Raw genomic sequence first — 18,172 nt, forward strand, 5'->3', positions numbered from 1 at the left:
TATAAGATGCAGAACTTTTGTGCTGCATGCTTATATATATACTTCAAGAGATAACTAAAAGTTGCCCCAACTTTTTAACTCTTAACGCAAGAGATAAACTGATATGGCTTATGAACACAGAAGATAAGTCTATTCTCACTGCTGCATGTAAATTTATTTCGAAAAATTGTTAATTATGTGGCTTTCTTGTCTGCTTCAGACACGAGGAGGACTGTGTAAATACCACAGCTCCTTGAGTACCGCCCCTTGGTGTCTGTTGCAGTAGGGAAACCTACACTATTCTCAATACCTGTTTACTGCAGTATATGTTATTTGCTGTGAATATACATACACTTTTTTCATTTGTGTTTGTTTTTCTGCATCAGATACGAGGAGGATTGTTAGAGCTTTTAAGATCACAATCCTAGAGCATCGTCCCTTGGTGTCTGTTGCAGCTAAACAATCATTTTATATTTTATATTTATACATTTTCAGCAAAGTATTATAAAATCAAGTGAGAAAAAAAAGTAATTAAATAAATGGGTTTGCCACATCTCTGGAGTAGCAACTCTCAAATACTTTTTTATTTAACAAATAATACCTGTATGACTATTTCAATAGTTTATTTTACAATGTTATGTAAAATACTGTATGTTGTATCAATCATATATGTTTTTGTGTATATGCCCCCCTGGGGACCTAATTTGGAAAATAAAATTTATCTTATCTTATCTTATACTGATATGAACTCTTGCTTTATATGTTTAATGTTGTGTGCATGACTCGATATGTATGTTTTGTTTTACTTGTTGTTATGTCGGTTTTAAAAGCTCTTCAGAGCTTATGTTTGTAATTGCTTGCTTATACCGACTCTAAATAAAGCTTTATGTCTTATGTCTGTCTTATAAAGACTTAGGCTAGCAACACGGACCCCTCCAAAAAATCGGGTTGATTTCATGTGCACCGGAATGGTTAGCAGATCCTGCTCCACATGTTGCACCATATTAATTTCATTATGCAGGTGCGCTCGGCTTTAATCTTAATTGACTATGATTGTCAGTTTTTCTACCGGAGGTCGGTGGTTCTCTCCGGGCACTCCGGCTTCTCCACCAATAAAAACTGACAATACCGAAAATGGCATCAAATATAGGCAGAGGGTATTTTACGAGCGACGGCAAAAATAAGATTTTTTGCCGGCTCTAGAACCAAATTGATATGATTTTGTTGCTACAAATGGATGTTCAATAATTTTTATTTCTTTTACAAATTTTTACGTGCACTAAACTCATATTTTTTTTTTTTAACTTTTTTGTATCTCAGATATTTTTAACATTAAAATTCACTATTCAGGAAATGATTGAATAAAATATTTGTTATCGTTAAAAAAGAATTGCTATAGAAATACATATATTGATATTTAGCAATCTTTAATTAAGAAATAAATTAAGAAACGTATATTTACAATTTTGCCGCCAACGGCAACATAGCCACTGTCATAGGGGCCAGCTGAAAACATTTGCTCGTGGTGTCACGGAGTTGAAAACCCATTGGTGGCCATGGACTGTTTTCTGTTCCTTGGTCGGGTTGTTGTCTCTTTGACACATTTCCACTTTCCATTTTATGATATATAGTATAAAGAGAGTCCATATAGTGTTTAATTACAGTTTCTTTACAGTTTCCGTGTTGGAATCATAGTTATGTTGATCTCACTTTCCCGGTTCTAGAAAAGACACAGTTGAGCGCCCACAAACATGTATCATTTTCTCTTTTCACTTTTCTTAATGTATATGCCTGTTATAACTCAGAACCATGTAATTCAATTGTTAACGTTGGTTCCTGTCTGGCTATATTTGATTTTTATTCGTTTATTTTTTTAGCATTTTTAAAGGTCATTAAAGTTGTTCATATTCTCTTTTGGTTTTTTTCGTTTTTATCCAGAAAATAACTTAGCCTACTATTCAGTGTCTTCAGTGCGGATCATTGTTGAAGGCCGTACAGTGACCTACAGACTAGTTATTAACCCGTAGTGTTGAATATTTTAAAAAGAAATATGAAAATAATGGAACTGAAAATAATTCTCATACAAGTAGGATGTTTAGCTAGCTATAAAACCTGTTTAAACTTTTGACCCACTATTTTAATTGTTTGTCAGTATAAAAATGCAGTTGTTTTTCATTCTTTCTTAAGGTTTATATTGTCGGCGATCTCTATTATCTTAAAAAATTTCGAATTCGGGACTTACAAATAAAGGCAACACATAAATATTGGAACCAACGTTTAACTTATAAATATGACGTCATCGTTGAATTTTGACGTCACGAAGCGTTTTCATTGCTGCTTATTACCAATCTTTTAGACAAGAAATGTTTAGATGTGCAGTATTTATCTATTTATTGACAGGTAACGTAATGAATATGATCTGTTAAAGTGTTATGTCTTACAAGGCTTACAACCTCAAGCTGCTGTCGACATTACATTATACTTTTCCTCTAAGTTCAGTATTTTTGTGATTTTACTATTTACAGAGGCTCCGGTGACGTCACACAAGAGAACATGTTTGACACTTATGACGTCAATAGGTTAAAGATTGCAAAATCTCGTGTCAAGTGTTGCAGTAAATTTTTGAGACTATTTGCGGACTTTAGGCCAAATAGGAGGATAGTAATGCCCTGTACCGTCAGGCGGCAAACGGTCATTTTAGGCTACGGTTAGCTTTAAATTGATAACATTTTACCGTTATTCGTCAAAATATCCTTGTCGGGATTCGTCAGAGGTTCCAAAAATCTCCTTGTCGGGATTCGTCAGAGGTCTCAAATATTTATCGTTACCGTCATTTTGAGAAAAAAAGTTAACGTGATTGGTCACGTCATTTACCAAAAATTACCGTAAACGTCAGTTGGCAATTTTTTTACCGTTATTCGTCATGAAGGTATCCTCATTATTACCACGCTCAAACACCAATAACAAATATGATCAAATATATATATGTTATGAGGGGTGACATGCTTTTTTGATGTGGAAATATAAGGGGTCAAAAGTTATGGCCTTTGAAAAAGAGAAGAAGGGGGAACGTGTGAAGTGAGGATGGGACGGACCTTTTTCGGGAATTCGGGGATATCAGAAAACATTTATATAATCTTTTCCTGATATGTTATGGTGACTGGTCTGGATACTTTGTGTTATTTAGGTTTAACTGTCTCGGCACCATGTTTTATTTAGGTTTAACTGTCTCAGCACTAGAGATGGTTATAGAAATAGAAGATGACGACGGACATAGAGAAAAATATAATATAACCGAGGAGCTTGATGGTATGATATTATGATAATCTAGGAAGTTTAACGATTGTAAGGTAGACAATTATGATTATTTATGATTAGTTCAGCGAAACGATGTTTATGACTAGTTGAAAAATAATAAATAAAACTACTTTAAAACAAGCTGAAAAAGACAAATGTTCCATTTGTAAAGAAATTTGAGAGAAAAAAAAAGATATCATGAGCTCTGATGTGAGGTCTTTAATCATGAACAATGAGCCGAAAAAATGCATTTCATTATGAAGTCACTGAAAAAAGGATCATAAATTTGCAAGTGTGACCATGGTTACGATTAAGACACATACCCAATTAGTAGAGATTCGGGCAAAAACATCTACTAGTACTTGCCATAGCAATGTGCAAGACAAAACCATTCTTTTTTATTGTCCCCATTACCTATAATCAAGACAAAAACACCTACCTCAGTAGTCAAGCAGTATATAAGAGATATTTGCATAGTGATATGCAATCCACAGATTTATATTTTCTCCAAATTTTTAAAAGGCTAAAATGAAAAAGACATTTAAATCTACTCATATATTTAAGATTGCAAAATATATTATAGTTTGAAAGTTTTGAACGTAAATCACTTAAAATATCGTTATTTCAGAACTAATGAAAGACCACCTTCCATTCGACGTACCTGATGAAAGTATGGACGAAGAATATAAAACAAAACTACGACCACGGCGAGATACAGCCAGTGTTCAGGATCAAGTACCATGGAGTGAGAGTTTTATATTTGAACTACATTTACTTTAAGAAACCCTTTGCTTAAGTTTAATGTCCATTTTAGGATAAGGGTTAGGATTAGGTTTGTCAAGGATGCATGGATTTAGGACTATGGGGAGTGTAAAGGATAGGCATGAGAAGGTTTGGTATAGGATAAACATAAAATACGTATGGCCTATGGTTCCTCGACACTGTAAGACATTTACTAATGCGCAAAACTTGTAACGTATAAACGGTACCCAAATTGCACCGAGTACCCAAATTGCACCTATTTATCAAAAATAGCAGCGAAAATCGAAAATCTAACAAGATTTTCTAGAGACTAAAAAAATGGTATTTTTATGATTTGATACTATGCACGTCTTTCAACATAGGTAAAAATATTTAGATATACACAAAACGTTCACAATATTTATCAACAGATGAAGTGTTTACTGAAAAAGTAGCTGCGGAACCGTAGCTCTTAGGTCCTTATGTTATTTTTTGACTATTTGCGGACCCACTTTTTGTTTGCGGACCATAGACTCTATGGTCCGCAAATAGTCAAAAAAGACTCTATGGTCCGCAAATAGTCAAAAAATAACATAAGGACCTAAGAGCTACGGTTCCGCAGCTACTGAAAAAGCAAAATGTACTGAAACGTCGCCATGCGACGTCATCAAAACGTCATCTTTTTAAAATTAACAAATACAATACGTTTTAAGTATCCATTTCTTAAAAAATGAAGAGTAAGCATGGACAAATATCCAATTGTTCAAAATATTTGAAAAAAATAAACAAAAGCTCTGTTATTCGACTTTTGACGATGCGAATTTAAGCATGGATGCAATTTGGGTACTCCTCATTACAGAATCTGGGATGGTTTGGAGGTAAGTTCAGACAAATTTTTCTATGATTCCTTATGGATTGAAAATCAAATTGGTGTACCTTTATAATAAAGAAGGATACGGCTACAAAATAAACACAAAATGGAAATTTTTGTCTTGATCATAAAAAAACTTAGTTGAAAAAACTGTCAAAATAGGTGCAATTTGGGTACCGTCACGTTATATCTGTTAGGATAAATCAATCTTATTCAGTTTTAGTTTTACTTGTCTCCCAAATTTGAAGTAAAATTCAAAATCCGATTCTACTTCTTGAGGAATCGTTACTATAAACGTTATTGAAACATTTGTTTGGTACAAGATATTAGAATAAAATCGAATTTATCATTTTTAATAGATAGAAATTTACCCGAATGCGAGAAATACATCGAAAATTATAGAAAACAGAACAGAGGCGCACCGTTACAATTGATGTACAGTGTGGAAGAGCATGAGCACATCGTTTTAACATGTCATTACTGGTGAGTATGATTAATAAACATGCACTACAAATGTATCTCTCATATTCTCTCATCGTTAAAGCAAATTGAATGTTAAAACTTTGTTAGCTTATGAGACATACAATGCTCATGGGGTAAATTATACAAATATTGGTGTTTTTACTTTTTTTTTCGAAATAATGTATTGCAATGTCACTTGAGGGTATACTATAAAAATATTGGTAAAGTTTTCTCAAAAAACAACAATTTTATATGAGTTAGTACTGTAAAATATTGGTGTTGTTTCCTCATAGAACAACGTTGTCACATGAAGTTACAAATATATTGTAAAACATCATGTTGGTGTTGTTTCTCATAAGACAACAATGTCAAATGAGGTTATATTGTAAAAATAGTTTTGGTTTTATTTCACATTAGACATACTATGACAAATGATTGTATACTTTACTATTATCATTATTATTTTAATCAGTGGTGACAAAGAAACATATGGGAAAACAATCGAATGGAAAAAACTTGACAGAAAGAAGGCAAAAGGGAGACAATTCCGTATCGTTAGAATGGATATAGACATGCATGACGATGAGAATGATAATCGGGTGTATATTGATGAAGAATACGGCCTACATATCAAAAACGCTACAACAGGTGAATTATATAACGGACTTAAAAAAAATATTAATAAGAAGTCTCATTTGTAAACATATGAAAAAAATATAAGTTTTGTAAATATACTAATATATGTTGAGGCGGATTGGGAAGACGAAATGTTTAATTTCACGGTGATATTTTCAACATTTTCATCAGTGATCATCAGTTAAACTGTGTCAGGTGATACTCGATGGCCTACTGCCCGAGCTACTGCCACAGCGTCGTCTTGCCATTTTTCATATTCCGTTGGTATCGTTCGCATCTCTCGGTCTAAGCGGTATTACTCTGATTTATAAAAGGTAAAAATTGTATGATTTTTGGCACTGTGATTGTGGCGGGCTTTCAACCAATTCGTATAGGGATCTACCTTGGTTACAATCCTGGTTCATAACTTTACAACAGTATTGTGGGCGCCAAGTTCAAATGACGTTGAAGGAATTTCAAAACTCCTGTATGTAGATTGTATGCCAATAAATACTATAAAAGATGACCTACGCATGTTTTGCTTTTTACCGTTGATTCTAATGAAGACCACCATTTAAAAGGCACTAGCTACGAGATATGGAAAAAAAATAGATTTTCTTTGGTTTAATCATTAATACCAATGAAATGATGAAAAAATAATTCGTTTTTATCAACCAATTTAGTTGAATTTTGTCAAAATAAGCAAAGAAACATTTCTGATCAATTATTCAATTGCAAGTGAATAATTCGACCTCATTGAATCCGTTTTCATAATACCTTCAATTTAACCAAATAGCTAAAGATTGGTTACACATTTATAAAACGAGGTCAGCCAATTAAAGGAAAAGAATGAACATCGAAAGTGAAACAAAGGTGTACCATTTCGTTGACTGATTCGATCCACAAAAAAAAATCAGTCTAATACAGGTAATCAAAGAGCTGAATAGCTCTGAGGGGAAAGACGGCCCTTGTTTCTATTTAATTATGTTTTTGGAAAAGGGGGGGGGGTATCTTTTGATAGTTTTCATATGAAGAATGAAAAAGAGAACAGATAGAACATGTAGAAAGGTTGACAATATTAAAATCAATTGTTGTTTATGTAATTTCATTTCCTTAGTTTAGGATTCAATTTGGACCAATGAAAGAGATTTGCATCTTCTAAATCTAAACATTTGATTAACGTTGATAGCTAATTATCTAAAACTCAACTGAATTCTGTCATTTCACAACAACTACAATATTTTTTGAAATCTTGATTGTGTATCACTGAACTGCAGGCTAGGGCCATTTTCCATTTTTTGTGACAGTACTCTTGGATTTTTAAGTTTTTTTCTTTAGAAAGTGTGGACTGAAAAATCTATTCAGTTTTAAATTTCCATTGTTAAAATTCCGAGTTACAACTCTCATCACAGGGAAACAGGTACTTATAAAAAAAAACAACATTAAGAGTGATGTAAACTGTGTGAAGCTTGTTTCCAAATCTTAATTTTGAAATATTTGTAAATAATAAATATGTTAAAACTACAAAACGCAAATTTTTATTATTTATTTTTTTACCATTACAATGATTATGTAGGTACACAAACATTTAGTTTTAATAGAAGACTACTTATCCAATGAAATGTCACATTTGAAGTGTTTAAAAACATTAACTTTTATTTTAGTGGATAACTCATCAATTGAGGTGCTCCTGAATTGGAGGAAGATTCTCAGAATTTTTACAGAAAAAAGTGGTCTCACTAATTAGCGACAAGAAGAATTTTAGCGACAAGAAGCGACAATAAGAATTTTTTTTTCTTGTCGCTAAATAGTCTTTTTGACGCTTCTTGTCGCTTCTTGACGCTTTGTCTCTAATTAGTGAGACCCGAAAAAGTAATAAAATTGTTTCTTTCCCGTGTCTCATGTAACCCCACGATCTTTGTTTTTTTGAAAGTTATTGACCTACAAATTAAAGTATTGCATGTTGATGTTTAAATCATCTACAGTAAACAATATTATGTTTAGATTTAACAAATACCAATTTGTTATTAGTGCACGATCTCTAAGATTGATTTAAATAACCAGTGAACTTGTGAAGGATATCACTGCTTCTTCCAAGAATGACGTCACTATAAAATACAATGTAGGTTGGATATATTTAGAATATCTCGTCATACTAATTTTTCCGGATTGTAAAATAAACGTAAATAGTGTAAAGGAGAGTTCAAGATACGATAGTTTCGTGAGAAACAGAAGGGAAATGTGTAAAAAAGTGTTTAAAGTCAAACTATTTATTTCTGGGTCTCCTTCTCTTCAATCTAAGAAAGGTTTGTTGGGGGGTTTTCCACATTATAACATGTATAAAAACAAAATGAATGATGTGAGGGAGTGTCACTCTGGTCAACCCCATAGGGGATTGACGGCTTGAAGCCGTCTTTCCCCAAAAACGATAATTTGCTTGTTATCTAACCTATAAAATCAAATCAAACAGAACTAGAAATACTAATTGCACGATGTCGCTATGTATTTATATTTATGTTTATATCGGGTCATATAACCATCGGCAGTCTCCGTTTATTTCAGACAAATAGTAATATGAATTATACGTTTTAGCATATTATAAATCGAATATGAGAATTTGAGTCAAATCGGTGATTAGGAATTTGACAGCTAGTGCCCCTTAAATATATATTTATTTATTTTTTGTAGCGGATAGAGGGACTTACTTTTGTCACGATATGAAAACCAAGGATGTTTATGTGAAGAAATATCTCGATGTTAACATGCTGAAAAACTTTTTCTTCAGTAGTGACAGATTTCGTGTCTTTTTCCATTTAGAAGGTAAGTGGTCATTTTTTTTCTATAGACGACAGTAAACGTCATGTATTTGAAATGTTTTCCATTTGTATCCGTATGCAACAAAGAAGATATAAGACCTTAAAAATATCACAATAACACTTTGTGTATAGATAATGAAAGTAAAACAAAGATGACTTTTACGAATTTCAATATCGAATGTGGATTTTTTTTACCTGGTTATGTTAGTTACTTGTGAATATCCCGTTGACTAGAATGGTACACGGGTGACATTTGTTTTGTGTACAGTATTTTTGTTTATTTATTTAAATTACTTGTCAGGCCAAATAAAAATATAACCTTTAAAATAAATTTAAAAAAAAATCCCTACCTACCGACCCTAACTTTTTTTTAGATGTAACTGGAACCACACATACTTTTTTATTTGGCCTCAATACCCTGTTGATTAGAATAAACAAAAGCAGATAGTGATACTGTATTTGTTTTGTACATACAATAAATTCCTCTAGTTACTATTATACTGTGGATTCATTTATTTTCGTGGGTACCAATTTTCGTGGATTAAGGAAAACTTACATGTTCGTGAATACTTGAATTCGTGGTTTTGCCGAAGTCTGCCTATAGAAAAAAATTTATTCGTTGAACATTTAATTTCATGGTTCACCTATACCCACGAAATCCACGAAAATTGGTATCCAGCGAATAATAATGAACTCACATATTTGAGTGACCTGTGACTATCTTATTGATTCCTATTTAGTTATACAAGAAACAGATATTCCAATAAGAAAGGGTAGGTATATGTTTAACATATAATTTGTTTATTGTTCAGATTTTTGATTTACGGCTTTATTAAAAAAAATAACATTATTTATGTTTAATGTTTTAACTTGTTTATTTTTACCTTATTCTTGGGTTCCAACCATATGTCCCCATTCAAATGTATTGATTGTATAAATTTGCTGCAATTTTTGTATAATTGACATCGATTTTATATATATCATTTTTGGTAAATCAATTTTTCCCAAATTAAGTTAAGAAGGGGGGGGGGGGGGGTAGGGGTGTCAATGAAAAAACTATATGAATTAAGTTTTTTTTTTATCCTACATTGAATTTTTGATGTCGTCCCTAATTGTAATTATAATGCATTAATGACGAGTTATCAATTTGAGTCAGTTAAAGAATGGATAATACATCAGTATATCCCTATCTTCCAGAGTAAAAATCGGTTCGAAATAAGAAAATATATATTTTTTTAGAAAAAAAAAACGAAAATAATTTTGTATAGACGTTACGCGCGATGTTCGTACATGTAAGCGTAACATAACGTCGCGAATATTTCGTAACGTTTTAAAAACGCAAAAATTTGACTGAAACGTTGTTTTTTAAGCAAGTGCGACATTCTTGTAAGACTCCGCAAAATCGACGGTGCTTTTTAACTACTTATCGAAAATTGATGTATTTTAGTTTTTTGAAAAATTAAGAAAAATAACATTTAAAAAAATCATAAAATTCTACCATTATAAGAGCACTGATAAGCAACCATTTGACGTAAATTTTAGTTGAGTTCGTTTTTACGTCAAAAAAAGGCGGTGCGACAACCTTGTAAGCCTTTGAAAAATCGCTCATACATTACCATGTATCATTTTTCAGGATATTTGTCTTTAAATTCATAAAATTAAGCAAATTAACACTGATGTTAAATACAAATACTAAACTTTTTCCATTTTAAATAAATGTTTTTTGATTCTCAAATCTGGAATCCCATGGACAGATTTGCCCTTGCAGTATGGAACGCTTTTATTAGCTCACCTGGCCCGAAGGGCCAAGTGAGCTTTTCTCATCACTTGGCGTCCGGCGTCCGTCGTCGTCCGTCGTCGTCGTCCGTCGTCGTCCGTCGTCGTCCTGCGTTAACTTTTACAAAAATCTTCTCCTCTGAAACTACTAGGCCAAATTTAACCAAACTTGGCCACAATCATCATTGGGGTATCTAGTTTAAAAATTGTGTCCGGTGACCCCGCCAACTAACCAAGATGGCCGCCATGGCTATAAATAGAACATAGGGGTAAAATGCAGTTTTTGGCTTATAACTCAAAAACCAAAGCATTTAGGGCAAATCTGACAAGGGTAATATTGTTAATCAGGTTAAGATCTATCTGCTCTGAAATTTTCAGATGAATCTGACATTCCGTTGTTAGGTTGCTGCCCCTGAATTGGTAATTTTAAGGAAATTTTGTTGTTTTTGGTTATTATCTTGAATATTATTTTAGATAGAGATAAACTGTAAAAAGCAATAATGTTCAGCAAAGAAAGATCTACAAATAAGTCAACATGACCAAAATGATCAGTTGACCACTTTAGGAGTTATTGCCCTTTATAGTCAATTTTTAACCATTTTTCGTAAATCTTAGTAATCTTTTAGAAAAATCTTCTCCTCTGAAACTGCTGGACCAAATTATTTGAAACTTGGCCACAATCATCATTGGGGTATCTAGTTTAAAAATTGTGTCCGGTGACCCCGCCAACTAACCAAGATGACCGCCATGGCTATAAATAGAACATAGGGGTAAAATGCAGTTTTTGGCTTATAACTCAAAAACCAAAGCATTTAGAGCTAATCTGACATGGATAAAATTGTTAATCAGGCGAAGATCTATCTGCCCTGAAATTTTCAGATGAATTGGACAACCTGTTTTTGGGTTGCGGCCCCTGAATTGTTAATTTTAAGGAAATTTTGCTGTTTTTGGTTATTATATTGAATATTATTATAGATATAGGTAAACTGTAAACAGCAATAATGTTCAGCAAGGTCAGAGTTACAAATAAGTCAACATGACCAAAATGGTCAGTTGACCTCTTTAGGAGTTATTGCCCTTTAAAGTCAATTTTTAACCATTTTTCGTAAATTTTATATATCTTTTACTAAAATCTTCTTCTCTGAAACTGCTGTGCCAAATTGATCCAAACTTGGCCACAATCATCTTTGGGGTTTCTTGTTTAAAAAATGTGTCCGGTGACCTGGCCATCAAACCAAGATGGCCGCCACTGCTAAAAATAGAACATAGGGGTAAAATGCAGTTTTTGGCTTATAACTCAAAAACCAAATAATTTAGAGAAAATCTGACATGAAGTAAAATTGTTAATCAGGTCAAGATCTATCTGCCCTGAAATTTTCAGATGAATTGGACAACCTGTTTTTGGGTTGCGGCCCCTGAATTGGTAATTTTAAGGACATTTTGCTGTTTTTGGTTATTATATTGAATATTATTATAGATATAGGTAAACTATAAACAGCAATAATTTTCAGCAAAGTAAGATCTACAAATAAGTCAACATGAACGAAATGGTCAATTGACCCCTGTAGGAGTTATTGAACTTTGTAGTCAATTTTCAATCTGCTTCCTTTGTTTAATATTCACATAGACCAAGGTGAGCGACACAGGCTCTTTAGAGCCTCTAGTTTTCTATGACGTCATCATAACGTCATAAAAATGCATAACAGACTGAAGGAACCATGCTGTTAAATAATGGAAAAACCCGTTTTTCAAAATATTAAATAGTTTAGACGAAAATCATAGTTTAGTGGTTACAATTAATGAAATATGTTACGCGGGACAACCTAAAAATAGCCGTTTTTTTAAATGAAGCTTGTCGCATGCAGCATAAAACATAGTTTCAACAATTATTTTTTTCGTTTTTAGTTTAAAAAACCTTTTTTTTTATAAATACGTACAATTAGCAATGAATATGATATCACAAAATTATATATTTTGGACTTGCATCTTGCCAACTACACCGATTACCCAATGAGGTACGAACATCGCGTAACGTCATACTTTGTCGGGGAACGTGCAGTGTATATAAAGTCGGGAATATGACGATTGAAACTGTTTGAGTACTGACAACGTAGTTGTGTGCAGCAACTCATAGTAGAAATTTTTAAGATATGGTATGAATTGGCCGATGAGACAACTACCCACCTAAGTTTAAATTGAGTGGCTGCAAGGGATTAATATAAGTTGCAATAACTTGTTTCCCAATCCACTATAAATATATAAATATGTTTACACTAAAATACCCTCTATTATTCTTTGTATAAACTATAAACACACATTTGATTTCAGTTGACTCCAAAGGCATAAAATTTAGCAAACCTCTTCCAGAACAAGTCTGTAAGTATTTTCATATTGTTCAAACTGAATAAAGAGATTATCTTCTTTCTGAACTATAGCTGTTCAATGTATGTTATAATTAGAAAAGAGAAAGGGGGTTCTTGAACTAAAACAATGAGCTTTTAATGATATTATTTTTCAATGAATCAAATTATCCCCGAAAATTTTCTAAAAGTATTATATGCAATACAAAAATAACAAATCAAAGACCTGCAACATACCATACATTTTATTTATAGCAAAACGCGACAACCTTGTGTATTACTCAAGCTGGGGTGACTGGACGCCATGTAGTGTTTGTGGTGCAGAAGGCGAGCGCAAAAGACGGGGTATGTTCAAAAATATTCACGATACCTTATAGAATGTAGTTTTCAAGATAAAAATGAATGTTTTTTTTTTATTTTGAAATTAATCTAAAACTATAGTTATTATACTAATGAATAATAATAACACCGTATCAAGAAACTTTCTTGTGAAAATTACCCCATTAAAAATGAATAAAACAAGATGTTGACGAAAACATTAAACCAGACACAAGTTGTTTCCTTTTTCCTTTTTCCTTTTTCGATATTCAAATTTTGAAAAATATTACAAGTCCAAACTGAATTTTTTTTTTTCCCTCAAAATTTTTTTTTTCACAAATTTTTTTTTCCTCAATTTTTTTTTCCTTAAATATTTTTTTTTTTCAAATTTTTTTTCACAAAATTTTTTTTCCTCAAATTTTTTTTTTCTCAAAATTTTTTTCCTCAAAAATATTTTCCTCAAATTTTTTTTTCCTCATTTTTTTCGTTTCCTGATTCATTTTCTATTTCCTTTTTCGATTTTCATTTCCTTTTTCACTTTTCATTTCCTTATTCGGTTTCTATTTCCTTTTTTGATTTTCATTTCCTTATTCGGTTTCTTTTTCCTTATTTGGTTTCTATTTCCTTATTCGATTTTCATTTCCTTATTCGGTTTCTATTTCCTTTTTCGATTTTCATTTCCTTATTCGGTTTCTATTTCCTTTTTCGATTTTCATTTCCTTATTCGTTTTCGATTTCCTTTTTTGATTTTGATTTTCTTATTCGGTTTCTATTTCCTTTTTTGATTTTCATTCCCTTATTCGGTTTCTTTTTCCTTATTCGGTTTCTTTTTCCTTATTCGGTTTCTTTTTCCTTATTCGATTTTCATTTCCTTATTCAGTTTCTTTTTCCTTATTCGATTTTCATTTCCTTATTCGGTTTCTTTTTCATTATTCTGTTTCTATTTCCTTATTCGATTTTCATTTCCTTATTTGGTTTCTTTTTCATTATTCAGTTTCTATTTCCTTATTTGATTATCATTTCCTTATTCGGTTTCTTTTCCTTTTTCGATATTCATTTCCTTATTCGGTTTCTATTTCCTTTTTCGATTTTCATTTCCTTATTTGGTTTCTTTTTCATTATTCGGTTTCTATTTCCTTATTCGATTATCATTTCCTTATTCGGTTTCTTTTCCTTTTTCGATATTCATTTCCTTATTCGGTTTCTATTTCCTTTTTTGATTTTCATTTCCTTATTCGGTTTCTTTTCCTTATTCGTTTTCTATTTCCTTATTCGATTTTCATTTCCTTATTCGGTTTCTTTTTCCTTATTTAATTTTCATTTCCTTATTCGGATTCTTTTTCCTTTTTCAATTTTCATTTCCTTATTAAGTTTCTATTTCCTTATTCGATTTTCATTTCCTTATTCGGTTTCCTTTTTCCTTTTTCGATATTCAAATTTTGAAAAATATTGCAAGTCCAAACTGAAGTTTTTTTCCCTCAAAATTTTTTTTTCACAAATTTTTTTTTCCTCAAAATTTGTTTTCCTCAATTTTTTTTTCCTCAAAAAAAATTTTCTTCAATTTTTTTTTCTCATTTTATTTCGTTTCCTTATTCGTTTTCTATTTCCTCATTCGGTTACTTTTTCCTTGTTCGGTTTCTATTTCCTTATTTGGATTTCTATTTCCTCATTCGGTTTTCGGAAGAAAAACATTTTGATGAGTTTAGTTTCTTTTCCCTTATTCGATTTTCATTTCCTTATTCGGTTACTTTTTCCTTATTCGGTTTCTATTTCCTTATTTGGATTTCTCTTTCCTTATGAATTCGGTTTGCAGGAGAAAATCGTTTCGTAGTGCCGGGACACTACACCTACCATGTCATGCAGTCGTTTTGTATACTAATTTTTCAATTATATTTGTACAAAACAATTAACAAGGGTTAGTACCATGAAATTTTCAGTATGTTTTTATCAATTGATATTGAGTTGATATCAATTACGACACAATTTGTCCACTACGAAACGGTTTTGTAAACTACTAAACTCATCAAAATGTCCACTAAGTAGAATGAGACTAACTCATCAAAATGTCCACTAAGTAGCATGAGACTGAGTTGTTTCTTCGTATGTAAAGTACTGTCTAATACCGCAGTCCCACTAGGCCACGATCGCACTACGATCTGTGAAAAAAAATGCAAATTTTGATGATCGTAGTACGATCGTGTAGATCGTAGTAAGGTCGTATCACGGTCGTGGTGAGGTCTTTAAGATCGTGATGAGCGTGGACAACTTTGAACATGTTCAAAACAATCGTGTTGCGGTCATGGCGAAATCATGTCGTCGTAGAAGCGTAGTGAGAGCGCGCTAAGGTCGCAGTAAGATCGCAAAGGTCGCTGTACCATCGTAGCGAGAGCGTAGCGAAAGCGTGATTCTATTAGGAGATAATGTGCTACGATCTCACAGCGACGTTATAACGACATCACTACGACCATCACATTCTCACGGCGACTACACCACGTTTACACCACGCAGTTCAAGACCATAGTACGATTCTAGCACGCCCTTGTCGTACTCACCACGCTCTTCTTACGACCTGACTACGTGCATACACATCTGTGTCATCTCTGGTATCGTTCACTAAAATATCGTCATTTGAGTTTTATGGACCAGCAATAGGTTGTAACTTGGGTTGGATTGGTCGGTCCGACATCTCTGCTGGATCAGGATTCGTTACTATTGGAGCTCCCTCTGCCTCTACATCAACCCCTACCACCACGCCCACGTGTTCTAGTAAATTTTGGCGGCTTGACTGTATTGTTTCCGCGAAATCTACGTATCAATCAGAAATAGAAGGAATGGAACTGTATTGATATGGAACACGATATTGACGTTATTGCTGAGAACGTAGTAAGATTGCGGTATGAGCGTAGTATAATCGTGGTAAGAACGTGCTATAATCGCAGTAGAAGCGTGGTAAGATCGTGTTGCAATCGGATAACTCGTGGTATGGTCGTAGTGAGAACGCGATGAGCGTAGAAAGATCTTGATAAGCGTAGTGAGGCCGCAGAATAAGCGCGGTGAGAACGTAGTATAATCGTAGCGGGATCGTTGTAGAAGTGTAATGAGGACGTAGTAGCATCGTGAAAGCAACGGAAATTTACATTTTCATGCCGCTCATGCCGCGACCTCACCACGATCTGAATTTATTTTAGATCGCGGTGAGCGTGGTGGGATCGTGGTCTAGTGGGACTGGGACTTAATCTTTATCGTTTAAAAATGGTCAATACCTTTGAAATGAGCTAGGTCCGGTTCAGAACTTTGATGTAGGGATTTGCCGAGTAGTACCGAATGTGTGGTTAATACGGAAAATTACGTTAAGGGTCACCTTTGAACCGAGCTCTATGGTGGCCAGACGGGTCCGGATCCCCAAGAAATATTTCAGTGGGAAATAGCTTATGTCAATACCTTTGAAAGGGATTGACACAAGCTATTTCCCACTTAGATATTTTTCTGGGATCCGGGACCGTCTGCAGGCGCGGATCCAGAGGTGGGGTTCCGGGGGTTGGAACCCCCCCTTTTTTTTGGACGATCAATGCATTTGAAAGGGGACATGTAATTGGAACCCCCCCCCCTTTTGTCCTGTGTTAGGAACCCCCCTTTTTAAAATGACTGGATCCGCCCCTGGTCTGACCACCGTATTGAAATAGAAACCGAATACGGAAACAGAAACCAAATAAGGAAATGAATTTCGAATAAGGAAAAATAAACCGAATAAGGAAACAGAAATGAAAATGAAAAAAGGAAAAGAAAATCAAATAAGGAAATAGAAACCGAAAAAGGAAATGAAAAAGGAAAAAGGAAAAAGAAACCAAATAAGGAAATGAAAATCGAATAAGGAAAAAGAAACCGAATAAGGAAATAGAAACCGAATAAGGAAAAAGAAACTGAATAAGGAAATGAAAATCGAATATGGAAAAAGAAACCGAATAAGGAAATGAAAATCGAATAAGGAAATAGAAACCGAATAAGGAAAAAGAAACCGAATAAGGAAATGAAAATCGAATAAGGAAAAAGAAACCGAATAAGGAAATGAAAATCGAATAAGGAAATAGAAACCGAATAAGGAAAAAGAAACTGAATAAGGAAATGAAAATTGAATTGGAAAAAGAAACCGAAAACATTGTCTAGAGTTATACATGGACAAAAACTATTTAGATAACGTCGAATTTTGCGTCCGTCTGTTTAGATGATATAATAAGAAATATATATATATATAAAAACAAAGAAATATGGCTATGACAGTATGAGTGCAAATCGTCTTATGATTCACTCATGTCACTATGACCAAACCAAAAGAACGTCTATGTTGAAGGCCTTCGACAATGAGCAAACCGTGAATCAAGCTATCAAAGGGTTCGAAATTTCGAAAATTTGAATATCGAAAAAGGAAAAAGGAATCCGAATAAGGAAATGAAAATCGAATAAGGAAATAAAACTGAATAAGGAAATGAAAATTGAAAAAGGAAAAAGAAACCAAATAAGGAAATGAAAATCGAATAAGGAAAAAGAAACCGAATAAGGAAATGAAAATCGAATAAGGAAATGAAAATCGAATAAGGATATAAAACTGAATAAGGAAATGAAAATTGAAAAAGGAAAAAGAAACCGAATAAGGAAATGAAAATCGAATAAGGAAAAAGAGACCAAATAAGGAAATGAAAATCAAATAAGGAAATAGAAACAAAAAAAGGAAATGAAAAAGGAAAAAGGAAAAAGAAACCGAATAAGGAAATGAAAATCGAATAAGGAAAAAGAAACCAAATAAGGAAATGAAAATCGAATAAGGAAATAAAACTGAATAAGGAAATGAAAATTGAAAAAGGAAAAAGAAACCGAATAAGGAAATGAAAATTGAATAAGGAAAAAGAAACCGAATAAGGAAATGAAAATCGAATAAGGAA

At 32.9% G+C, this 18,172-nt stretch overlaps 1 protein-coding gene across 2 annotated transcripts in view; it reads left to right on the forward strand.

Annotated features, from left to right (window-relative positions):
* Positions 1–2,270: 2,270 nt before the first annotated feature.
* LOC143082179 (uncharacterized) overlaps positions 2,271–18,172 on the forward strand; it is a 29,852-nt gene continuing 13,950 nt past the window's right edge. Inside the window, exons 1-9 of one of the 2 annotated variants that reach the window (XM_076257749.1) lie at positions 2,271–2,379; positions 3,199–3,288; positions 3,905–4,021; positions 5,248–5,371; positions 5,823–5,998; positions 8,654–8,785; positions 9,522–9,554; positions 12,886–12,933; positions 13,173–13,262. In XM_076257749.1, the coding sequence (XP_076113864.1) occupies positions 2,343–2,379; positions 3,199–3,288; positions 3,905–4,021; positions 5,248–5,371; positions 5,823–5,998; positions 8,654–8,785; positions 9,522–9,554; positions 12,886–12,933; positions 13,173–13,262 (847 nt within the window). In that variant the 5' untranslated portion in view covers positions 2,271–2,342. The remainder of the gene's footprint in view (positions 2,380–3,198; positions 3,289–3,904; positions 4,022–5,247; positions 5,372–5,822; positions 5,999–8,653; positions 8,786–9,521; positions 9,555–12,885; positions 12,934–13,172; positions 13,263–18,172) is intronic. The other variant, XM_076257750.1, reaches the window with a different exon arrangement.

This window comes from Mytilus galloprovincialis, chromosome 7 (assembly GCF_965363235.1).
Source record: "Mytilus galloprovincialis chromosome 7, xbMytGall1.hap1.1, whole genome shotgun sequence".
Lineage (NCBI taxonomy): Eukaryota > Metazoa > Mollusca > Bivalvia > Mytilida > Mytilidae > Mytilus > Mytilus galloprovincialis.